The following is a 26694-nucleotide window of genomic DNA, read 5'->3' on the forward strand; positions in this document are numbered from 1 at the left end:
CCCAGAAGTGGAAACATCCTTTCAACATCCCGCTGATCAAGACTGTATATGTTTCAATTAAGTAAGCTCTGACTCTTGGGGTGGCATGTTGGATCAATGGTTAGTACTGCTGCACATGGATTCAGTTCCAACCTCCGATGACTGTGTGTGGAGTTTGCACATTCTCCCCATGTCTGCATGGGTTTCCTCCTACAATCCAAAGATGTGCAGGTTAGAGGGACTGGCCATGGTATACTGCCCATAGTGTCCCGGGATGTGGGGGCAAGATGGATTAGCCCTGGGAAATGCAGAGTTACAGGGATACGGTTGGGGGGTGAGTCCGGGTCGGATGCTGTTCAGAGGGCTGGTGTGGACTCAATGGGCCGAATGGCCCGCTTCCACACCGTAGGGAAGTCTATGATTCTTCTAAACTCCAGAGAATAAAAGCCTAACCCGTCTAGCCTTTCCTCATTAGGCAATCTGCTCATTACTAGTATTAGTCAAATCAACCTTCTCTGAACTGCTTCCATTGCATTAACATCCTTCCATAACTACTGTACAAAGTACCCCAGATATAGTCTCACCAATGCTCTGATAAAGTACAGTAAACAGACCTAATATCTCATCTACCTAACCAGATTGACAGCTCTGGGCAAAGTGGCTGTTCTTGCCCTGGTCTTTGCTGCCCTCTTCAGATTCTTTAGGAAGAATCACTCATCTGATATTTCTACAATATCCCAGTGTAGCATCAGAGTAGAAGCTGTTAAGTAGTAACTTGCCAAGCTTCCTGGATCTTCCAGTCAATTGGATGCTGTTAGGAACAAGATTCTGTGGTAACTGCTCTCCCTTTCTCAGCCAACCACTATTTCTCTTTTTAGATAAAAGGAACCTGCATTTTTAAAGTGCTTACCACAATTTCAGAGCATCACAAAGAAATTATTCACATCCCTATAGCACCTTTAATGTAATAAAAATATCTTAAGGTATTTCATGAGCAAAATAAAACCAAGTTATAGAAGGAATAGAATATTAAGTTAGGTGAAGGACTTTTGAAGTGTTGTCGCTTTCGCAATGTATGGAAATGTACAAAGGAGGTGGTGGTAGCCATTGTCGAAGTGTGAAAGGTTCACTCTGTAGTGACAAATTGGACAAGAACAAAACGTTAATGTATCACACATGAAATTCAAGTCCAATAACACTGACTTGGTTCACACTTTGCTCTGCTTTGTGTTTTTATCATCATTCAGATGTACAACACCCAGATAACAAATCATTGTGTTTAGGAAATGCTCAAACCAATATATTTACCTATGTGGAGTATTTCTTCAATGCACGCATACCCACATTCAGGCACAAACCACTTACTTAAGTCCAAGGACAGTGGGTTGAGGTTAGCAGATAAAGGAATTGAGGACCCTAAAGTGTGTTCAAACTGCCAGTTAACAAAGTTCACATATCTATCTTCATGTGGCCAAGTGACCATTCGGTTAATATTCATCCGGTAGTCAAAGGTAGTACAGATTATACAATCGGCAATAACCAAAATATCAATCCTGTTTCAATCTTTAATGTCATACCTGTTTGTAAAGGTGTACAACATGAGAATGCATAATGTACATTTATTTTAAAATTGGGCTTTATGTTAGAGGCAATATGAAGTTTTTGAAAATTTCAGCTGAAGCACTGATGCAATGGTAACATTGCAGGTCCAGTGTAGAGGATTGGGGAACTGGTGGCAGGGAACCAGGAAACGATTTATCGCATTTCCAATAGAAATTGCATATGTACATAATATATATCCTAACATAGCAACAGTAGTACATAAAATCTGTTAAAAGTTGTTTTGCCCAGTCACCCTAGGCAAACATCTCTGTTTCCAAATTTCCTGTCAATCCACAGTACTCAAACAAGCACAATAATTCATCAATGCCTATAAACCTTTTCCTATCGTGATCCCCATTTTTAGGCTAGAAATCTGTCATAGCCCCTTAGTGATAAGTGGGTTTTGGGGCCTGTGTGAACGGGAGTACAAGCGTTTTAACTCTGCCAGAGTTCTATGGTAGCCACTGCTACCACAGACCTGGAGCTCCAAGATTTCAGCTGTGACACCCCACTGGGGGACTCAACCCCTCTTTTAAAAAATCCCTGCATCACATGCATTAAACAAAAAAGGACCAAGAGATATCAGGTACGCACGTATCCGTACAGCATGGTTTAGAAGCAAGAGCAAATTTATTCAAGATACCACAGAATGCAATACCAGAAACATGGTTACCAAGACACTTGCCCCTAACAGGCAGCACTCCATCCCTTAACCATGCTCCAGGAGGTGTTGCAGAGGGTAGAGTGGTGGGTGCTTATAGTGGGGGGGGTATCTAATGGGAATGGCTGTACGGGGGAAAACACGGAGTAAAATCGTGGCAGCAGGAATCCCCAAAACAGACTGCAGGAGCAAATTACTGCAGATGCTGGAATCTGTACTGGAAACAGGAAGTGCTGGAGATTACAGCGGGTCAGGCAGCATCCATGGAGAGAGAGAGAGCAAGCTAACATTTGGAGTCTACATGACTCCAAACATTAGCTTAAATAAGAGATAACAAGGCGTAGAGCTGGATGACCACAGCAGGCCAAGGAGCATCAGAGGAGCAGGAAAGCCGACGTTTCGGGCCTAGACCCCTTGTTATCTCAGATTCTCCAGCATCTGCAGTTCCTACTATCTCCAAACATTAGCTTGTTTGCTCTCCATGGATGCTGCCTGACCCGCTGTGATCTCCAGCACATTTTGCTTTCAGTGCATCCCCCATTACGCAAACTCAGGCGTTTATCGCATGGAGGGTGGCCATTCAGCCCATCGTGCCCGCTCTGCTCCGCAAAGATCTGTCTACACTGCACTAGTCCCATTTTCAAGCTTGCAAGCTGTGACGACGCGGGTGAATATCTAAACACTGTTTAGATGTTTTGTGAATGCAGCAGAGCTCCAGATTCACACCCACACTTCCCTTAGTCTTCTACCTTAATTCCAGGCCGCAAGGACAGGGCCTAGGGGTTTTACATCGCCGTCAAAGCTCTGAGCACGAACAGCAGCCTCGGAAGAGCCCGTGGGTAAACAGAGCTGCGACCGCTCCGGGTTTCTTCAACTCACTACCCGGACACCGGGGAGTGTCCCCTAATTAATATTTTAAAAATGCACAGATCGTAGGAGTACACAGGCCGAACGGTTAATCCGCCAACACATAATCACACTCCACTGACCTCCCGGCGTCTGATCTGGAACATTCCGGGATGTGAGGGGTTCAGCAGGGGTGAACGGGGCAACAGCAGCGCAGGCGCAGCTTGGCGATCTCCATGGAGAACGGGGAGGAGAATCAGGGCGGCGCAGGCGCAGCTGCGGCCGTCACCCGGTGAGGGGGAAGAGGCTCCGCCCAGCAAAGGGGCGGGGTCTCAGGGAGGGTGGGGATAACAGGGCGGCGCAGGCGCAGCCAAGAGTTTCCGGGCAGGATGGGCGCGGTCTCAGGGAGGGGGTGGGGCCAAGCCGCCGGTGGCCGTGTTCCCGCCGTTACGCCGAAAATTTGTGCCAGCGGAGGGAGAGGGCGCGGCGGGAAAGCGCGGCACCGGAGTGTGGTGTCTGGCTGGGCGGCAGGGGCCGTGTCCTGGACCGGGCGGAGCCACACATTACGACTGAGAGGCCGTCGCCGCTGCGCCCGGGAATTTCCTGATGTTACGCCGCTGTTGCACCCTGGGAAACTTCTTGCGTTCACGTGACCGCAGGCGGATGTGAGGCAATTGGAAGGTTTGAGGATTCCCCTCCTCCTCCTCCTCCCCCCCCTACAAACAATCTCCCCAAAGTTTGCTGCTTTTGGCTCCACAAGGAGCAAATTTGCCTCCCCATCTCTGCACAGGCTTGCTCACTGAGACTTTGCACTTGAGCATCTTCACCCCCCCCCCCCCACCCCCATCACCATCATCCCTCCAGGTGCAACAGTCTTATCACCACCACCACTACCATCATCATCATCACCCTTACATTTTGTAACCCACTCCCACCATCACCCAACAAGAGTCAGAGGACACTATGGCATTTCCCATGGGCATTCCTCTCTACACCATCATTGTGGAAGATGAGGAGGAGGAGGAGCAGCAACGAATGGAGGCCAAGCGGATACGGCAGCATGGCAAAAGACACCACCCAACCAGGTACTACCCACCTCAGCGTATCTACAGGCAACGCAGATCCTTTGAAGACTTGTCGGAGGATCTCTGCATTCGAAGAGTGCGATTGTCCAAGGGTGCCATTGCCAATTTGTGCGAACTCCTTCGTGAAGATCTTCAGCCGCACTCCACTGCTAGGACAGCCTTGTCTGTCGAAATGAAAGTGACCACTGCGCTGAATTTTTTTGGCACTGGATCCTTTCAAGGTGCCACCGGGAACATGTGCAATATCAGCCAAGGAGCTGTGAGGGCAGCCATTCAACAGGTCACAGATGTGCTCTTCAACAGAGCTCCAGGATTTATCAACTTTGGCATCACGCCTAGGCAACAGAGGGAACGAGCAAAGGAGTTCTGTTGCATTGCGGGATTCCCCAAAGTTCAAGGTGCCATTGGTGGCACCCATGTAGCACTGAAGGCACCAGCAGAACAACCACTTATATTTGTGAACAGGAAAGGATTCCACTCATTAAATGTTCAGATTGTCTGTGATGCTCACCAGAAGATCCTGTATGTAAATGCCAAGCATGCGGGAAGCTGTCATGATGCTGTCATTGTACAGCACTCAACTCTCCCTGACCTCTTCCACGAGGATAACCACGTTCAAGGGTGGCTTCTTGGAGACAAGGCATACGCATTGCAAACGTGGCTCATGCCTCCACTGAGCCAACCGAAAACCCAGGCCGAGGAAGCATACAACAAAGCTCAGGCAGCGACGCGAGCCGTGGTGGAGAGGACCATAAGACTGTTAAAAAGCAGGTTTCGCTGCCTGGACAGATCCAGTGGAGCTCTGCAGTACACACCCCAAAGGGTGGCACGAATTGTCATAGCATGCTGCGTGCTGCACAATTTTGCACTGCAGGAAGGCCACCTATTCAACATAGATGATGAGGAACCACTGCTGCCTGAGGAAAGGGAGTTGCAGGCCCCGCCGTTTGAGGAGGATGATCAGTTGGAGGATTCATCTCTGATTGCTGCAAGGGCCATTCAAAATCAGATTGTGCAGGAGGAGTTCAGCCATTGATGATGTAGCAGTTTTCTCCTGTGCCAAATACCAAGCAAGTTTTCGTCCTTGAAACCACTACCGACCTTAGTACGTGATTGCTGAGCAGCCCTCGATGCCCAAAAAGCACTGTGACAATATTTATGACCGGAATATATATGTTCACACCAGTTAGATGTTCCTATTCCAAAATGACTTTATTATTCACGAGTGACCAGTGCAAAATGTACAGTAATAAAGACATGTTGTACAGTCGAAGCAAATGAATATCGTGCTCATTATTTACATCCTGATTCATCTTGGTGATGGGCTATCACTTCCGATCTCCCTCATCGGTTACTACTACTACTTTATACCACCTGAGGGCCCGGCAGGTGATGAGTGGCACCACCTGCTGTACAGAAGGGGTCATAGGACTGAAGTGGCTGTCAACCCATTGGCGGCCGGGGCGTATTGAGGAGCTGCTACTGAGTGTTTATCTGGAGGGAGCTCATGGGCAGCCTGGTCTCATCTACTACCATTGAACTGTGAGGAGGACTGGCACATGCCATTGTCCTGAGAGGTGCCAGAATCAGGCAGGTGGATTTCAGTCATCGAACGGAGCTTAAGCTGCCCACTGCACTTTCAGAACACAATTAGGCCAGAACTTGCACCACCTCATATGTAGGTGTTTACCCAGGAAATTTGCGTGTGATATTACCCCCTGCTCGTGAACAGCATAACTTTCTAATGCAGTGGATGTAGCAAATTTCAGTGTTAACAGCTTTGTTTTGGGTAATTGGATTGTTTGCAAACTGCTCTTTCCAATCTTTAGCAAATGTAGGTTTAGTGTTTACATAATGAAAGCAAAATGTTTCTCAACTCATAACGCTAATTGTTTTGCAAATGTAATGGAATCTCCCTTCACCTGTCAAAGGGAGTGTTCTGTGATAAATCTCAAATTTGCTCAAGGATGCACTGGTGTTTGCAGTGAATGTGTCTTCTCCTGTTTGACTTTATGCATTAAATAACTTCAAGTTGCTAATGGGCAGAACAGCAAAATACTATTTACAGTAACCACTAACTTTAACTTAATAATAGCAGTATGTTTTACTATTTGTATGAAATAGAAAATGTCAGTGTTAGTGAACTGACAGATCAGAATGGACTTGAAGAAAATCCTCCAGGGTTATACAGTGATAAGGACGTTCCCATGCTTACTACATCGATTACAAATACAGTAACAATATGTCAAATGTGCATACTGCATATTCTGTGTCCACTGCATGTAGCTCTACTGAAGATGCCTGTTGGAGTAGAAATCTCTGAGTCTAATCTGGTGTATTGTAAATATGGTAGAGCTCTTGTCGGAAGTAATTGTTTTTAGACCATTCCAGAGACTTAGAGAAAATAATCTAAGCTAACACTTCATTGTGCACTGTTGGAGGTCTGAAATGTCAAAGCTTGGCCATTCGATCCTTTCAGTGGATATCATCCAGTAGCATTACTTAAAGAATAACTGCAGAGTTTTCTTGGCTAACATTTATCCTTCAGCCGACGCCATTGAAATGGAATGTCTGTTGTCATGTCTGATTGCTGTTTGCCTAGTATTGCAACAGTGAATACACTTAAGAAAAGTACTGTACCTCACTGGTACTGAAGCATCAGGGTGCCCTGATGTAAATGGTGCTACCTTAACACAGATTTTTCTTTTCATATCTTGGCATTATATTGGGTTTGTTGCTGACTGCTTCATGAGTCCAAACGTCAGCATTACAGTGTGCCAAAGCACAGAGGTGTTATGGAGCAGAAGGAGACCATTTGGCCATATGGCTCTCCCACATTTGTCAGTGGTGCCTGCTGCATGGAGGATGTTAAAAGCTATTCTAGTGAAATTTCCACTTCTGTCAGCATGAACAAAACATGCATCTTACAGGTTCCAAGAAATGGGTAGGGAGAACTTAAAGGGCAATTACAAAATTGAGGTGAAAATCAGAAATTGTCAGAAGTGCACATCAGAATCTGAAAGAGAAATCAAGTGAGCTCTTTATCAGAATTGATTCTTTGAGAGGTTGATTGGATTTTTTTAGAATTACATTTTTTATGGAGTATATATTAATTTCTGCATCCTAAAATTCAATGTTGTATAATATTTCTTATAAATCAGTGCTAAATATATGCTGATTTGTTTGAATTACTGAAATACTTTCATACCTAAGAAACAGGAACTGGATGTGTGGTTCCTCGAGTCTGCTTCACCATTCAGATGATCATAGTTATTCCTTGGCCTTAACTCACTTTCCAATCCCATCCGCCACGTCCTGTGATTTCTGTAGAGTCCAAACGTCTTGATCTCAGCTGTGAACATAATGAATTAGTGAACATTTGCAGCTATTTGGAGAACAGAATTCCAAACACTCTCAACCTTTCAAGCGAGGAAATCTCATTTCAGTCTGAAATGGCCATCACGTTGTTCAAAGACTGCCCCCTCATCCCAAGCTTTCCTGTCAAGGGCAAAATAGCCCCTTAGCGTCTACCTTGACAACCCCTTTTGTACGTTTGCATGAGATCACCTTTTATTCTTTAATACAGCAGACAGTATAGACTCATTCTACTCTTGTAGGACAATCTCTTATCCCTAGGAATCTAGTCAACCTTTTTTGCACGACTCTAAAAGGTAAAGAAAATAATTTGAGTGCTAAAACTCTGCATAATATTCCACATGCAGTCTCTCAAAAACCTGCACAAATGCAGCTAGAATTCCCCTCATTTATTTTCAAAACCCTTTGCGATACATTCCTGTGTAATTACTTGCTGTATCTATATGTTAACTTTCTGTGTACCTCGTACAGGACATCAACTTCCTTCTGAGCACCAATATTTAATGGTTTCTCACCATTTAAAAAAAAAATCATCTAAAGTAAATAACTCCACATTTCCCCATACTATTGTTCACTTGACACCTTGTTACCCTCTCACCTAACCTGTGTATATCTCATAACAGATCTGTCCTCCTCAGAGATCACTTTTCCACCCAGCTTTGTGTTGTCAGTAAACATGGATATATTAGACCCAATCTTTTCGTATAAGTCATTAGTATAGGTTGCAAATAGATGAGACAGTATCACTTACCCCTGCTAGTTCATACTAGTTCCTTTTTGCAAAACAATGTTAATTGTGTCAAATCATGCTATGATCTGCTAAGTGCATTAAGACTTCCTTAATAATAAATTCCAGCATTTTCCCAATAGCTAATGTTAGATTAACTGGCCTGTACCTTATCTTGGGTAATTCCCTATTTTCTGCCTCCTTTTTTTGATTAGCAGTGTGACATTTAATTTCCAATCTGTTGGGACCATTGTAGAATCCAGGGAGTTTGGAATGTCATAAACAGTGCTCCACCTCTAGAACCCTCAGATAGATGCCATCTGGCCCTGAAAGTGTGTTGCATTTTACTTCCTCAAGTTTTTCCAACATGTTTTCTCCGCTGATATTAATTACCTTAAATTCTCATTGCTTGGCTGTCTATTTCTCCCGTTTATTCATCTACATGTCTTTTCTATTTGTCTAAACAAGTTCAGAATTTTCTCCCCTCAAACCTACATCATTGGCTCAAATTAAGTTTAAGATTTTTGATTGCAACTAGTATATGTTGCTTTCAAACTTGGAATTTAATTATATTCTGGTAACATTTATTCCCAAGGAATTTTTTTCTGCTGAAATTATTGATTAAACCCACCTCGTTGTATGATGCTAGATCAAAATTGCTTTATTCCAAGTTGGTTCCACAACATATTGTTCCAAGTAATTATTGTGAAAAAGTATTCCACAAATTCATCTTCCAGATCGGCTTTGCCCATTTGATTGTTGCAGTCTATATGGAGATCAATTACCCCACAATTTTTACATTGCCTTTGTTACAAGCTACACTTATTTCTTCCTCAATGCTCTGTTGAGTAGGAGTATAACTATTAGGGGTCCTATAAACTACTGACAACAGTGTTTTCTGATCATTGCTATTTCTAATCTTCATAAAGATTTTAATTCATGATCTTCTGAACCACATCCTTTCTCACTGTTGTCCTTGTGTCATCCTGCGGTATCAAGACTGCACCTCCCTTTCCGTTCTGTTCGTTTGTTTCAGTGTTGTGTATCCTGAAATGCTTATTTTCCTAGCCTTGGTTACATTGCAATCATGTCTCTGTAATGGCAATTAGATATAAACCATTTATCTCTATTTGTGCCACTAATTCACCTACCTTATTGTAAATGCATTGTTCATTCAGATAGAAGTTTTTTTTAACTAATATTTGCACGGTCCTTATTCTCTGATGTATTATTACCTTTAAACACTGTGTCCAACTCTGTTTGTCTTTATTTATATAATTAAACTTTTCTGTTGTTTTGATCTTTATTTTAGATTTCTAACTCTTCTATCACCTTGAACCCTCTCCCCTTCTCTCCCTAGTTTAAAACCGTATACTCAAGCCCTGGTCATACAATTCACCAGGACAATGTTCTCAATGCAGTTTAATTGGAACTCATCTCAATGAAACAACTGTTCCTTATGTGACTACTGATGCCGCTGACCCATTAATTTTTAATCTGGTTGGCCCTATGCTAAGAAAACATTTACTTCAATATTCACAAGTCTTCATCTAGCATTGTATCTCTTAACCTAATTTTCAAATCTACCTCAGTCAGTTTGACACTCATACCTGTGTATTTGACTTTGAGTTCAGTACTCTCGCTTGGGACTTTATATATGTTACTCAAACTCAGAGTGAGTTCTGTCATATGATCACTCTTTCCCAGAGGATCCATTACTATGAGATTACTAATTAACCCTGACATAAAGTTGCCTGTTCCCTGGGTTGTTCAAAGATGTATAATTTTGGGAATTTATAAGCTTATCTTCTAAACTAATTTTACTGATTAGATTTATCCAATTTATCAGAAGTTTTAAGTCCCTCATGATTACTGCATTGTTTTTTGATAAAATCTATAATAATAGCTTTGTCCAAACGATTGTTTTGTGGACTAGTTTAAGCAGTATGTCTTTGGTAGGTTCATTTAGCTGGGAAGGCACCTGGGGCCTATGGAGATCTGTAGCACCTCTCCACAGGGTAGGGACATTGGGATAAGGCAATGATAATGGAGAACAGTAAGCAGTGGAAGGTAAAGAGAGTCCAACAACAACAGTACCAAGACTGGAGATAATTTTCTTCCATGTTGGATGGGAGTCCAAACGTGGGATGACACTAGTAGGGTAGAAGGAATGGAATTGGAATGATTTAGAGGTGGATGCCATCCAGTGACTGAGATAGTGGAATCAATTATGTATGGTAAAATCAGAATAATTATTTGTTAGTACTTATCAATTGGAAGCTTTTCTACATGCTGAAAATTAAAATTCACTAGATTTGAATGAAAAAATGTTAAGTGCGGTTAGGTTAATTAAATAGACGCACCAGTGTTGGTTCTATAGATAAAGATTATAAAATTTTTTAATCTCCAGCATTTCTACTGTCCACCTCCAATGACCATGCCATTACACAATCTTAAAGTCCAGGAAGGAACAGTTAATAATGTTGCTGAATCCTAAACAAGAATTTTGTGATGGAACAGGAATCTTGATGGTAGATGCTAAAATTACATGATAAGAAAATTTCAAGGAAGTAATGCTTTTAATTCCTTAAAAATAAATTGAATCCCATCATATGTAAAACTGCCTTTTCAACTCAGGAGCAAACAATTCCCAACTTAGTCTTATTTTTATTATAATTAAAAAGCCACAAGGCTAGATTCTTGACAAAATTTGTGTTTGTATCCTGAGGTCTGATTTTACACATGGACAGCTTTGTGTAATTTCTGGAGTGCAAAGTTTTGATTTTGTTAGAGTCTTTGGTGAAAGAATAGCTAGAAATCCTGTATTTAAAAAAATATTGTTGTAATAAAGATACCAAGTTGACTACAAATTTTCAGGCTTTTGCTACCTTCCTCTTATTTATTGATTGATTCATTATCCAAAAGTGTAACTCCGATCATATAAATTATTCTCACTCATGTTTATTTCTTTTTCTATCCATATTGGTACTACTGTTCTTCAAAGTCAAGATCTTCCAAACTGCTGACCCTGATGCTAACCCTTCATATCTAGCCTTGTCCATTTTGCCTGTTTCTTTTTGAAATATCAGGTACCCTGGAATATTTAGTTTCCAGCCTTGGTCTCTGTGCAGCTATGTTATTGAGATGGTCATTAGATCAAGCACAGTTATCACTAATTGTCTTTTGTATTGGCATTGTATATTCACATGAAGCACTCCTAATTTTACCGTTATCATTTTGTTTGAACAGGTTGATTAAAAAAAAAAATCTACCTTTACCATTTTCCTTGATTTGACCTTATGTCACGGTTGCACAGTTATTTTGTTTCCATCCTGGCACAATGTTTATCTCTACTTAGGAGTATTGCACGACTCTACTCTGGCCTTCACTTTGCTCCTCAGGTTTATAAATTTTCCATGCGTTGTACCCTCTCTACATATTTCTCCATTGGCAGCCCTAGTTTTACACTTCGCAAGGACATTAGCTCAAAGTCACGTTTAAGTGGAGTCTATTGTCATGGAACAACTCACTGTTCCTCCACTACTGGTGTCAGTGCCCCATGGATCAAAACTCCAGTCTCCCCACCATTCTTTTGGTCATACAAATAACTTCTTGATCTGTTTAAACACCTGCCAATTGCATTTGGGTTAGGTAACAATTCAAAGATTATTACTTTGGCGGTTCTGCTTATTAATTTGAAATGCAACTTCTCGAACAGCTAAGATCCTCATGCCTTGTTCCACATCTGCCATTTTGGACTGCGACAGCTCAGGATTCAATGTCTCCAGTCGGAAGATGTCTTTAACCCTGGCATTGGGCAGGTAACACATCCTTTGGGTACTCCAATTCACACTTGCAGATGACAATGTCTTCTAATGACTATGCTGTCTCTAGTATGTTCCATCTCGCGCCCCTAATGGAATGGCTTCCTGTACCATGGTCAGTTGGCTCATCCTTCCTGAAGACTTTATCCTCATCGCTGCAGGCATCAAGAGAACCTTGTACCTACAAAGCAAAATGCTGTAGATGCTGTAAACCTGAATAAAAACACAAAATGCTGGAAGTACTGACCAGGACAGGCAGCCTCGGTGCAGAGAGAAACAGAGCTAAAGGCTGAATCCTATGGGACAACCTAGACCTTTTAGAAGGATAGACTCTGGGAACTTGAATAGTAGGCTGAAATTCTGTTTCCAACAGTAGGTTAGAGTTTTGCTATTAAGTTCTCAGCATATTTCAGGCAGGATAGCTTTCATGGTCAGGAAAACCTTTTGCATTCATTAGCATGCCTTGAATACTCAATAATACCCCAGCCTGCTGGAATCATAAACAGAAACCGTGTCCACAAACCCAACTCTCCATATGAGGTGTGTACTTCACAGGGTAGTGTTCTTTCAAGCTCTGGTGAATACAAACCTCTTCTGTTACTTGGTTCCTTCATAACAAAGCTGCTTCTTTGTACAAACACTTACAGTTCAAAGGCTGAAGCCTCGCCAGGTCATCAGCTCATCAGAAGGCTGTATCTCCTAAGTAGTATGAAAGGTGAAAGCTGACCAGGCCCATTAGCCTGCCCCAGTGAAGCAACTACAGTAGCTGACATCATCAAACCTGACTGGTGCAAGCAAGTGGGAATCAATTGAAAAAGGAATGTGATATGAAGGTGAGGCTTAAGTTAGAAGAAAGCTTCAGAGAAAAGGGGTCTCAACAGAAAAGTTTCACAGATCGTTGGAAATTTCTGTCAATTGTCGTAAAAACCCATCTCTGGTTCACTAATATACTTTAGGGAAGGAAACTGCCATCCTGGCAGTTGAGTCCTGACAAAGGGTTTTGGCCCATACGTTGACTTTCCTGCTCTTCTGATGTTGTCTGACCTGCTGTGCTTTTCCAGGTCCACGTTTATTGACTCTAGCTTCCAGCATCTGCAGTTCTTACTGTCTCCAAACTGCCATCCTTACCTGGTCTGGTCTACATGTGACTCCAAACCCACAGGAATGTGGCTGACTTTTAATTGCCCACTGGGCAGTTAGGGATGGGCAATAAATGCTGCCTAGCCAGTGACGCCCTCATCCCCTGAATGAATAAAAGAATAAAGAAAGGTGAGGGAGGCTTCGTGGAAAGGAACTATGGGGAATGGGAACTTAAAGGCTTTGATAGTTGGAGGTATTGGAAAAATCCTGGGAAGTAGAGGACAGAGTCATAATGACAGGGGGGACAAGGAATGGTAGAAGGTGTATATTGAGGGTGGGGAAAACAATGGGTTAATTAGCTGCACTGGTTGGGGGGGTGGGGAGAAAAAGCAAGTGAATTGAATAAGGGGCAATGTAAGGATGAGGCTAGGCATGGGACCTGAATGGGAGTGGGATCAATGGGAAGAACAGGAATATGGAGGGAAATGGAGAAATTGACTGAACACATGCAACACCATTGAGCCAGATTCTTGAACAGGAAGGGTTTTCACTCCTTCAATGTCTGGCTTATGTGTGAACATAGGCAACAATTTCTGTAGCAATGCACCCGCTAACAAAGGAACTAGCCTGATGCTTACGTTCAATACAACTCCCAGGTTCCTCAAGTATTTACTCCCCCACATCATCTGTAGGGCTGGCTTTTGGGTGACCAGCTGTATTCTGGAAGACAGGGCTAAAGACAACAGTGTGAAACCCTTTGATGCTGAAAAGCACTACCTTGCTGTCCATGTATCTATGAGAGCTATCAGTGAGCAGACAATTAGCCTTCTGCAGATGTGCTTCCAGTGGCTGGATAGTTCAGGAGGAGCACTCCAGCCCTCCTGAGACAGCGTCTCCTGAAAAATGAATGTTTGCTCTGCTCTGCACAACCTGGCTCAATGAGGGGACTGCGAACTTACATGAGGGGGAAACGGACCAGATACCTGTCTCCTCTGATGAGGAATAAGCAGAGTCTGATACAGGTACTGAGGAAGCCAATGCAGAAAAAACCAGGCAGCAACAAAATGAGGTAGACAGACTCAAGAGAAGCAGATAGCAGATGGGTTTGAGAGCTTCGCATGAGAATGCGTGGACAATCAGAACCATGGGCCAATGATGGTGCAGAGGCATTGCTGCCCTCAAGGGACTCCTTGGTTTATAACTTGAAAAAAACATAACAAACTTTGTATTGGTAGATAGTGAATGATTTTGTTCCCTTTGCACAAATACCTTCTTGTTCAGTTTTTTTGGCCAAACCATCAGTATAAGGTTATGTAGCATTACATGGCTACACCTTTGTTTGAATATGGTAGTCATTTATCTTTAAGAGAATCTGCTATCTATACTATATTGAATCTGCTATATGTGGATTCATTCACAAAACCCAAACATTGAGCTTAATTCAGTGGTTATTGTCGCTCCCTGAGGAGGCATGTTGGGAATATATTTTCTATTTCTAAGAACTACGTGAAAGACTGGAAGATACGGAACTGCCTGGGCACTTTGGCTTGAAAAGGGTTCACTACATTCTCTGTTGGAAATAAAATCTAATGTTTAACGTGTTCTGCAGTTAATTGGCTGTTTATAGAAAGCTAAGTGGAGAAAAGATAAGCCAGTGTTTAGGTTGATAAGAGATTGGGTTTATGGCCTTCAGTTGCTGAAGAAATCTCGTCAATCAAAGAGCGCTGAGTCTGCGGAATGCTCTGCCTCAGAAAATGGTTGAGGCCAAAACATCGAATGTTTTTTTAAAAAAAAGTTTGGTATTGTTCTTAGGAGTAAAGTGATGAATGGGTCTGGTGAGAAATCAGGAACTCAGTGCTCTAAGTTGGATGATAAGCCATGATTATATTGAATGGTGGAGCAAGCTCAAAAGGCCAAATAGCCTAAGTCCTGCTCCTTTTTTCTATGTTCCTATGAAAGCCTTGTTTAAAAAAAACTATGACAGCCTCTTTGCAAATTGTCACCTAGCAATAATGGTTGGTTAGTTTGGAGCTGCAAGTCTTTCTCCATCTCTCTAGGCAGAGCCATCTGGGAATGTGTTAAAGCTTCCAAGTATCTGAAATTATGAAAACTGAACGAACTGCAGATGCTGTAAATCAGGAGCAAAAACAAAGTTGCTGGAAAAGCTCAGCAGGTCTGGCAGCATCTGTGAAGGAAAAAACAGAGTTTTCGGGTCCGGTGATTCTTCCTCAGAACATATCTGAAATTATGGCTACCTTATAAATCCTAAAATACTGAAGTGTGGCCACATTCACAAGACTCAGATCCAGCTTGATTTCAATTTAAACTGAAGACCTTCTGTCAGTCAACGACAGTCAGTAGTTATTTTTCATTCCCAATAAACTTGATGGAATGTGGAAGTAATTAAATTCTACCCTTTGTTTTCAAACCCTTGGCCAACAGGGGTGTTATTTCCTTTTGCCTTTTGTCATTAAACGTTACTCAAAAAGACAATAGTCCCTGCAGAGACAATTGTCTTTTTGAGTAATGTGATTGTGTCTGTCTTTGGTTTTGGGGAGATTTAGTTCTATTTCCAGATTGTAACTTAGATGTTACCCAGTATTTGCCACTTGCTTTTAAAAGCAAGATCTGTGCTGTAATAAATAGGTTATTTTGAGTTCATTAAAGAATCCCGGTGAGATCTTTCATTCTGGATTAAAAGGGAATCAATTGGTCATTTTGGTGATTGAATGAACACATTTATGCTAATGGACTGACTGATGGAGTAGTGGGATTTGATTACCAGTACGTTTCTCTTATCACAGTGACCTAGCCAAGCTGGTACAGCTGCAACAGGCATCTGCCAGACAATGTAAAAAAAAATGCCCAGGTACTTACTGGGCAAAATAATTGGTGACATCCAATCCAGCTAATTACTAAATCTGCTTTAATCATCAGCAAAGTAATGGAAGGTATTGTCGACAGTGCTGTCAAACGGCACCTACAGAGCAATAACTAGAGTTTCTCAGCAACAAACCTCATTACAGCTTTGGTTCAAACACGTTCAAAATTGCTCATTTGGAGAAGTGACTGCCCTTGACATCAAGGTTGTATCTGACCAAGTATGGCATCAAAAAGACCTTGCAAATTGAAGGCAACATGAATTATGGGTAAATGCTACTTGGTGGTGTCTTTCCTCGCACAAAGGAATAAGATTGTGGCTGTTTAAGGCCATCACCTCATCCTTGGGATATTGCTGCAGTCTTTGCTCCTGGGAGTTATTTTCTAATCAACCCGTTCAGAGTTGTTACAACACACCTCTGGAGCAGGTTGGATTCGAATCCAGGCCTCCTATCCCAGAGTTAAGGACACTACCACTGTGGTATAAGACCCCTCATTACTTTGGGTATTTTCTTTTAATCAACGTGTCCAGGGATGTCGTGACACAACTCTGGAGCATTTAAGACTTATACCTTGTTCTCCTGGCTCAGAGGTAGGGACACTACCACACGGCCACAAGACCTTCAGCATTGCTCTGGGTGAATGTTTTCTAATCAAGCTGATTCACAGACGCTATTTTACATGTCTAGAGTCGGTGGCATTTGAACCCAGGTCTCCTGGCTCAGAGGTAGAATGCTACCACTGTGCTGCAAGACCTCAGCATTGCTCTGGGTACTTGCCTACGCGTAAAAACATTCAGATGCTTCAATACTGAACCTTTTTCAAACACAAGATCCAAAGTGGAGAGACAATTGTAGATTATTAAGTACTGCTCACAACTCCTCAGATAATAAAGCAGCAAGACCTGGACAACATTCAGGCTTGGACCGATAAGTGGCAAATATACTTGTGGCACATAAATGCAGAGAATGACCATCTCCAACAAAAGAAAATCTGAACCATCTTACCTTGACATTTATCGGCACTACCGTTATGACGACCCCCCCTCCTCCAACCCTTCATCGTCCCCCCATCAACATTCCACGAATTAACATTGAGCTGAATCTAATTGGACCAGTCATATAAACACTGTTTCATGGATAGGGCTGGACTGGGAATTCTGTGGTGAGTAACTCATCTACTGACTGTCCAACTATTTTTAAGGTGAGAGGAGACAGATTTAAAAGAGACCCGAGGGGCAATGTTTTCACACAGAGGGTGATTTCATATGTGGAACGAACTGCCAGAGGAAGTGGTAGATGCAGGTACAGTTACAACATTTAAAAGACATTTGGATAAGTATACGGATAGGGAAGGTTTAGAATGAGTAGGAGCAACTTACTGCAGATGCTGGAATCTGTACTGAAAACAAAAAATGCTGGAGATCACAGCAGGTCAGGCAGCATCTGTGGAGTGAAAGCAAGCTAACATTTCAAGTCCAGATGACTCTTCACCAGAGCTGGTTTAGCTTTATCAGAGCAAGGTTTAGAATGATATGAGCCAAACACAGGCAAGTGGGACTAGTTTAATTTGGGAAACTTGGTCGGCATGGACGAGTCGGATTGAAGGGTCTCTTTCCGTGCTATATGACAGTATGACTCTATATGACAATGTTTTAGAATATTTTTCATGTGCCTGGATGAGTGTGGGTCCAACAACATAGTAAAAGCTCGACACTATGCAGGATAATGCTGTCTGGTTGTCATCATCTTAAACATTCACTCCCTTATTCACCAAAGCGCAGTTGCCACTACCTGTACAAACTGTTTGATGCTCTCAAGCAAGTGAGCAAGGCACCTCTGACAGTACCTTCCAAAGCCACAACATTTACCATTAAGAACAAATGCAGCAGACGCATTGAAACACTGCTCATCTGCAAGATCCCTTATTCCAATATTTGTGGCTGTGATTAATGATATACCATACTGAGCAGATTATTGAGTCAGTTTGTAAAATCTCTCTTTGTTATCTGCTATTTAATGTGTAATTTATAGTTTCTAATTGATCATATTTCATCTGTCAGTTAATGTTTAATTTATATTGATTCTGGGATTGTGCATTCAGAGGTAACCTAGGGTAATATTGAAAGTTTTACTTTTGTTTCTCTCCTGTTCAGTGATATTATAAACCATGGAATCTTGTGGCTTCATTCTTTCAGTGCCTACCTGACATTTCAGATTTTTTCTCAAATGTCTGCTTACAGTAGTCTGGATGAATATTCCCGTAACAGACATAATTGCTGTAACAGTATCTTTGCATATTCTTAGCTTCTGGATCTAGCCTCTATCATCTTCAGCCTGCCTGTATTGGACCACTGGATTCATCTTTTGAGCTCTTGTCTCCTCAGAAGTTTTGATTTCCAGTCACAATTTCAGCCTTAGTTTCCTTTCTTAGTTTCCCTTTTCCATTTTCCTTTCAGTTAGGATCTGTCTCAAAAAATATAACAATTTCACTTTCCTGCCTTGCCTCTGGGGAAATAGAAGCCTTAATGTAGCAAAGTTTTTTTCAGAACATTCTTGAAATACAGCATGTTCTTATCACCATAAGCATTTTAACAATGTATACGGTAAATATCATGTCTCTTTATTTTTCTGCTTTTTAGAACTGTAGATTGAAATATGAAAGAACTATATCAAGTATTGGTATCAGTATGACTGAAGAACTCGATTGACTTGGTTCAATGAACATATTGTCTGGTGTAAAATTAATTACCCCTCTAACTTGAACACATTTTCCAGGATTGAGTCAGAAAGGGTTTTGGTTGATGGGTGTAGCAATTCCCTCATCAAGATGGTGTATTGCTAAAGAATTTCACTCTGATCAATCAATAGACACCAACCCATATTCATTGTAGTTTGGCTATATCACCTTCAGACTTGTCCAGAAGGTGGTGCAATACTCTATCCAAACTTTATTAATGTCTCTATACTGGCTAATTTTATTACTCAGGGTTTGTCTAAGAACCTTTGCACTCTGACTCATTGTTTGAACCCTCCAGTGTATTCACGTCACTATTTTTCTTCTTCATTACCTGGAGTGCAGTCATTGGTTGACTCGCTTTTCAGCACTTTTATATTGCAATAACTGTCATTACTTCCTCTGCCTGGGAGTATAGAATTATGTAGTTTAATACCTTGAGTCTCTGTTTAACAATAGTAGGGTTCACTGAATGTAACCTTCAGTGATTTCCCTGGCAAGGACACCAGAACTGGAATTTTATTCCCAATTTATCTTTGGGCTGCCTCATCCTCTTGATCTTTCATTACTTTGATGAGAACCTTAAGATATTCTTGAGCCACCTTGTATGCTTTTGACAGATTTTCTCAGAACTTCTTGTTGGATAGAATGGCTTATTTTTCCTGGGCCATAATTTTCTCCTCAATGAATTTAAATTGTCACTTTTCTTCATACCTGTGGACTAACTGAAAAGGATTGAAACCAATAGATTCATAAGTGCAGGTCAAAAAATACAAGATTTGAAGCCAGTCAAATCATTCAAATCACTCACCATCCTGACTTGAATAAAAATCACTGTTCCCTCACTGTCACTAAATCAAAATTGTGAAATCCCTTTGGTTCAGTACCAGCTTGTCAAGCGTAGGCTGGGATGAACTGACTTGCCAACAATGCTCATATCCCATGAAAAGATGAAAATTGGATCATGACTCAGAAGGACACAGGCAGGGTAAATAATACATTGAAGATAGTCTGGAGGGGCTGAGAATAGAAGTGAGAAAAAATAAAGTGGACAACAATCTTGACAGAAAATATAGAATACTAAATCTTCAAAAAGTTGATCAACAGAGCAGCAGGAAAAGTAAATATTATTGAAAAGAAACACGAATTAACCAAACAGTGCAGATGAATAAGGACGTAAGGGAAAAATTGAGAACACTCAAAGTGATACAGGATTGGACAGCAGAGGGCAGCAAGAAAAGAGCAGTGACTAAGAGATTAACAGTGAAAACAAAAAATATTAGGAAAGAAAACACAAAAACCGTTAAATCAGATTATCAAGGAACATAAAAACAAAATAGCAAAATAATCCACAGGCACATAAATAGCAAAGAAGTGAGGAGGGGAATAGGGCTACAATGGGACAGTTAGCATATGATTTCTCTTGTCTCTTGTGACTGGATATTGATTTAAGTTGAGATGTAAGTACACTTAAAAAATATGTCGACATTTAATAATATAGAACTTCAAAACTAAACTCCTTAACTTGATAGAGTTAAGAGGTTCTGTTTGTCTCTCTGGCATAAACAGGATTAAGATTTTTCAAGTCTGTGCTTGAGTAGAAGTAAGAGTGAAATAAAAGCAATGAATATTCGATTTAGTCAAGGCATGTGCAGGGAGTTCAGGTCTGTGCACTATTTGGGAAATCTCAGACCCTGCTGGTGATCACCATAGCAGGTGCCTTGGGCTGCAGTAACCCAAGCTCCAGCAGAGAACAAAAGAAAATTACAGCACAGTAACAGGCACTTCAGCCCTTCAAGCCTGCGCTGATCCAGATTCTCTATCTAAACCTGTCACCTATTTTTCAAGGATCTGTATCCCTCTGCTCCCTGCCCATTCATGTATCTGTCTAGATACATCTTAAATGATGCTATCGTGCCCGCCTCCATCACCTCTGCTGGCAACGCATTCCAGGCACCCACCACCCTCTGCGTAAACAACTTTCCACGCATATCTCCCCCAAACTTTTCCCCCCTCACCTTGAATTCGTGACCCCTAGTAATTGATTCCCCCACTCTGGGAAAAAGCTTCTTACTATCCACCCTGTCTATACCTCTCATGATTTTGTAGACCTCAATCAGGTCCCCCCTTAACCTCCGTCTTTCTAATGTAAATAATCCTAATCTACTCAACCTCTTTTCATAGCTAGCGCCCTCCATACCAGGCACCATCCTGGTGAACCTACTCTGCACCCTCTCCAAAGCATCCACATCCTTTTGGTAATGTGGCAACCAGAACTGTATGCAGTATTCCAAATGTGGTTGAACTAAAGTCCTATACAACTGTAACATGACCTGCCAACTCTTGTACTCAATACCCCGTCCGATGAATGAAAGCATGCCGTATGCCTTCTTGACCACTCTATTGGCCTGCGTTGCCACCTTCAAGGTACAATGGACCTGAAGAGTCAGATCTCTCTGTGCATCAATTTTCCCCAGGGCTTTTCCATTTACCGTATAGTTCGCTCTTGAATTGGATCTTCCAAAATGCATCACCTTGCATTTGCCTGGATTGAACTCCATCTGCCATTTCTCCGCCCAACTCTCCAATCTATCTATATTCTGCTGCATTCTCCAACAGTCCCCTTCACTATCTGCTACTCCACCAATCTTAGTGTCATCTGCAAACTTGCTAATCAGACCATCTATACCTTCCTCCAAATCATTAATATATATCACAAACAACAGATGTCCCATCATGGATCCTTGTGGAACACCACCGGTCACAGTTCTCCATTTTGAGAAACTCCCTTCCACTACAACTCTCTGACTCCTGTTGCCCAGCCAGATCTCTATCCATCTAGCTAGTACACCCTGGACCCCATGCGACTTCACATTCTCCATCAGCCTACCGTAGGGAACCTTATCAAATGCCTTACTGAAGTCCATGTATATGACATCTACAGCCCTTCCCTCATCTATCAACTTTGTCACTTCTTCAAAGAATTCTATCAAGTTGGTAAGACATGACCTTCCCTGCACAAAACCATGCTGCCTATCACTAATAAGCCCATTTTCTTCCAAATGTAAATAGATCCTATCCCTCAGTATCTTCTCCAGCAGCTTTCCCACCACTGACGTTAGGCTCACCGGTTTATAATTACCTGGATTATCCTTGCTACCCTTGTTAAACAAAGGGACAATATTAGCAATCTTCCAGTCCTTCGGGACCTCACCTGTGCTCAAGGATGCTGCAAAGATATCTGTTAAGGCCCCAGCTATTTCCTCTCTCGCTTCCCTCAGTAACCTGGGATAGATCCCATCCGGACCTGGGGACTTGTCTACCCTAATGCCTTTTAGAATACCCAACACTTCCCCTTCCTTATGCCGACTTGACATAGAGTAATCAAACATCTATCCCTAACCTCAACTTCCGTCATGTCCGTCTCCTCAGTGAATACCGACGCAAAGTACTCATTAAGAATCTGACTCATTTTCTCTGACTCCTGTCATAACTTTCCTCCTTTGAGTGGGCCAATCCTTTCTCTAGTTACCCTCTTGCTCCTTATGTACGAATAAAAGACTTTGGGATTTTCCTTAACCCTGTTTGCTAAAGATATTTTATAACCCTTTTTAGCCCTCTTAATTCCTCGTTTCAGATTGGTCCTATTTTCCCGATATTCTTCCAAAGCTTCATCTGTTTTCAGTCGCTTAGACCTTATGTATGCTTCCTTTTTCCTCTTTGCTAGTCTCACAATTTCACCTGTCATCCATGGTTCCCTAATCTTGCCCTTTCTATCCCTCATTTCCACAGGGACATGTCTGCCCTGTGCTCTAATCAACCTCTCTTTAAAAGCCTCCCACATATTAAATGTGGATTTACCCTCAAACAGCTGCTCCCAATCCACATTCCCCAGCTCCTGCCGAATTTTGCTATAGTTGGCCTTCCCCCAGTTTAGCACTCTTCCTTTAGGACCACTCTCGTCTTTGTCCATGAGTATTCTGAAACTTATGGAATTATGATCGCTATTCCCAAAGTAATCCCCTACTGAAACTTCAACCACCTGGTCGGGCTCATTCCCCAACACCAGGTCCAGTATGGCCCCTTCCCGAGTTGGACTATTTACATACTGCTCTAGAAAATCCTCCTGGACGCTCCTTACAAATTCTGCTCCATCTAAACCCCTAACACTAAGTAAATCCCAGTCAATGTTGGGAAAATGAAATCTCCCATCACCACCACCCTGTTGCTCTTACATCTTTCCATAATCTGTCTACATATTTGTACCTCTATCTCATGCTCGCTGTTGGGAGGCCTGTAGTACAGCCCCAACATTGTTACCGCACCCTTCCTATTTCTGAGCTCTGCCCATATTGCCTCACTGCTCGCGTCCTCCATAGTGCCCTTCTTCAGCACAGCTGTGATATCCTCTTTGACCAGTAATGCACCTCCTCCACCCTTTTTACCTCCCTCTCTATCCCGCCTGAAGCATCTATATCCTGGGATATTTAGTTGCCAATCTTGACCTTCCCTCAACCAAGGCTCAGTAACAGCAATAACATCATACTCCCAGGTACTAATCCAAGCCCTAAGTTCATCTGCCTTACCTACTACACTTCTTGCATTAAAACAAATGCACCTCAGACCACCTGTCCCTTTGCATTCATTATCTGCTCTCTGCCTACTCTTCCCCTTAGTCACACTGACTTCATTATCTAGCTCCTTACAGGCTTTAGTTACTACCCCCTTATTGTCCACTAACCTCCTCATTTTGTTCCCATCCCCCTGCCACATTAATTTAAACCCTCCCCAACAGCGTTAGCAAAAGCACCCCCTAGGACATTGGTTCCAGTCCCGCCCAGGTGTAGACCGTTCGATTTGTAATAGTCCCACCTGCCCCAGAACCGGTCCCAATGTCCCAAAAATCTGAACCCCTCCCTCCTGCACCATCTCTCAAGCCACTCAGTTATCCTGCCTCTTCTTTCATTTCTACTCTGACTAGCATGTGGCACTGGTAGCAATCCTGAGATTACTACCTCTGAGGTCCTACTTTTTAACTTGGCTCCTAACTCCCTAAATTCTGCTTGTAGGACCTCATCCCGTTTTTTACCTATGTCATTGGTGCCTATATGCACCACGACAGCTGGCTGTTCACCCTCCCCGTTCAGAATGTCCTGCAGTCGATCTGAGACATCCTTGACCCATGCACCTGGGAGGCAACATATCATTCGGGAGTCTCGTTTTCGACCACAGAACCGCCTATCTACTCCCCTTACAATCGAATCCCCTGTGACTATAGCCCTTCCACTCTTTTTCCCACCCTTCTGCACAGCAGAGCCAGCCACGGTGCCATGAACCTGGCTACTGCTGCCTTCCCCTGGTGAGCCATCTCCCCCAACAGTATCCAAAACGGGGGAGATGACCACAGGGGACACCTGCACTGCCTTCCTGCTTTTTCTCTGCCTTTTGGTCACCCATTCCCTTTCTCCCTCAGCAATCCTAATCTGCGGTGTGACCAATTTGCTGAACGTGCTATCCACGACTTCCTCAGCATCGCGGATGGTCCGAAGTGAGTCCATCCGCAGCTCCAGAGCCATCATGCGGTCTAACAAGAGCTGCAGCTGGACACACTTCCTGCACGTGTAGGAGTCGGGGACATCAGTCGCGTCCCTGAGCTCCCACATTGAGCAACAGGAGCATAACACGGGTCTGGGATCTCCTGCCATTTTTACTCTTAAGCTTAACTTAGTCCTACTATAATATCAAATACTAGGTAAATGAAATGAAAAAAATTGTACCAAATCACTCTACTTACGAGCACAGGATAAAAAAAAGAAAAAGAAAAACACTTACCTTATCAACACACCACAGAGTCTTTTTCTTTTGATCAGAGGAGGAGGGCGGATGGGAGACACCGCACGTGTATGTCTCGGGTTTAGCCACTGCCCAAATATATCAGTTCAATCACCTTCCCAGAGCACAATTTGACTGCTCCCACTCAGCTCCACTGCCGAAATGAAGAACTTACCCCCCGGCAGCCCCCGGTCCTCGGTCTCACTGCTCCTCTGCTACTGCTGCTGCAAAAAGTGGAGCAGCGTTTGGAGTTTCAGTGGCAGCTGAAGGCACTATGATGTATTCAGGAGGACAAGAGGTTTGTGCATAGCACATTTCGGGACATGCTCAGCCTGCAGCTTAAGGAAGTGCAGGCAGGGAGGGAATGGGGAACCATCAGGTAGAAGAAGGGAACCATGCAGGTAGTGAGGAAATCCCCTGAGTGCACCTTGGCTTGCAAACGATATTGTGGCCTTGCCAAACAGGGAGAGTGATGGTTGCTCTGTCAAGGCCAGCCAGAACCAAGACTGTGGCACTGTGGGTGGTCCAGCTGCTGAGGGTGGGGGGAGAAACAGGGTATAGGAGGGTAATAGTGGGAGGGGATTCATTAATGAGGGGAATAGACAGGCACTTCTAGAGCTATGGATGTAACTCCAGGATGGTATGTAGCCCCTCAGGTGCCAGAGTCAAGGACATCACAGCACAGCTACAGGGCTTTCAGAAGGGGGGAGGGTGAACAGCCAGAAGTCAAGGTCCACGTTGGGACCAATGATTATAGGAAAAAAGAGAAATGTGGTCCTGCAAGCAGACTTTAGGGAGTTAGGTAGGAAATGATTTCCTTCAAAGGTAATAATGTCTGGATTATTCCCTGTGCCACACAGTATTGAGTATAGGAATACAAGAACAGAGCAAATGAATGCATTGCTGGAGAGATGGTGCAAGAGAAAGGGCAGAGGCATTGGGAATGTTTCTGATAGAGGTGGGAGCAGTACAAGTTGATTGCATTACATCTGAACAAGAATCAGACAAATGTCCTCACGAGGAGGTTTGTGAAAGTTGTTGGGGTGGATTTAAGCTGGATTTGCAGGGTTGGGGGGGGGGGGGGGGGGGGGGGGGGCACATCCTGACAAGTAGTTCAAAGGGGAGAGAAGCTGAGATGGAATTATAAATCAAAACACAAGGAAGGCAGAGGAAGCATAGACTCGGTAAGAAAGGAGTAAGGAGAGCAAGACAAAATGGAATATATTTCAATGCGAACAGCCTGAAGAATTAGGTGGGTGTGCCAAGGGCACAGATAGACACATAGGAGTGTGATATTGTTATGAAAAAGACTTGGCTGAAAGGTGGGCAGGATTGGCAGCTCAACATTCCTTGTTATAGGGTATTCAGACAAGATAGAGAGAGGAATAATAGAAGAGAGGGGGCTCAATATTGAATAAAAAATTGATTAAGGTGTTAAGGGAGGTGATATCAGGAGGCTTGACAGCAATTTTCAGATCCTCTTTGGCCACAGGTGAGATGCCAGAGGACTGCTAATGTTGTCCCACTATTTAGAATGGGAGGAAGGGATAGATTAGGAAGTTACAGGCCAGTCAATCACCACAGTTGTGAGGAAGTTATTATAAAAGAATTCTGAGATACAGAATACGTCTTCACTTGGAGACATGGATGAATCAGGGATGGTCAGCATTGATTTGTTAAGGAAACGTTATGCTTCACAAATTTGATTGAATTATTGACAGGAGTGTTGATAAGGACAATGCATTTCATGTGGTCTACATGGACTTTAGCAAATCTTTGGTAAAGTCCCATACGGCAGACTGGTCAAGAGCCATGAGATCAAAGGCAAAGTGGCACAAGGGGCTGAGAGGCAGAAAGCAGTGTGTGGGGTGGTAGAGGAATGTTCCTGTGATTGGAAGTCTGTTTCCACTGGGGTTCCACTGGGGTCAGTGTTGGGGATCCTGCTGAGTGTGGTGTACTTTAATGATTTGGACTTAAATGTAGGGGACATGGTTTAGAAGTTCAAGGATGACATGAAAATTGTTAGGATAATAAATAGTGAAAGGGATAGCCGTAAACTCCGGCAGT

The 26694-nt window shown here is 42.8% G+C and overlaps 1 protein-coding gene across 1 annotated transcript; it reads left to right on the forward strand.

Annotated features, from left to right (window-relative positions):
* The first annotated feature begins 3482 nt into the window (after positions 1 to 3482).
* Positions 3483 to 11552, forward strand: LOC109911618 (putative nuclease HARBI1). The gene has a single exon (XM_020510957.2). It carries the CDS (start codon positions 4052 to 4054, stop codon positions 5207 to 5209), a length of 1158 nt encoding a protein of 385 aa, XP_020366546.1. The 5' UTR covers positions 3483 to 4051; the 3' UTR covers positions 5210 to 11552.
* The last annotated feature ends 15142 nt before the right edge of the window (positions 11553 to 26694 follow it).

This window comes from Rhincodon typus, chromosome 15 (assembly GCF_021869965.1).
Source record: "Rhincodon typus isolate 14 chromosome 15, sRhiTyp1.1, whole genome shotgun sequence".
NCBI lineage: Eukaryota > Metazoa > Chordata > Chondrichthyes > Orectolobiformes > Rhincodontidae > Rhincodon > Rhincodon typus.

Excerpts from the sequence above, each read along its gene's own strand:
- LOC109911618 (XM_020510957.2), top strand. The coding sequence starts at position 4,052 with ATGGCATTTCCCATGGGCATTCCTCTCTACACCATCATTGTGGAAGAT.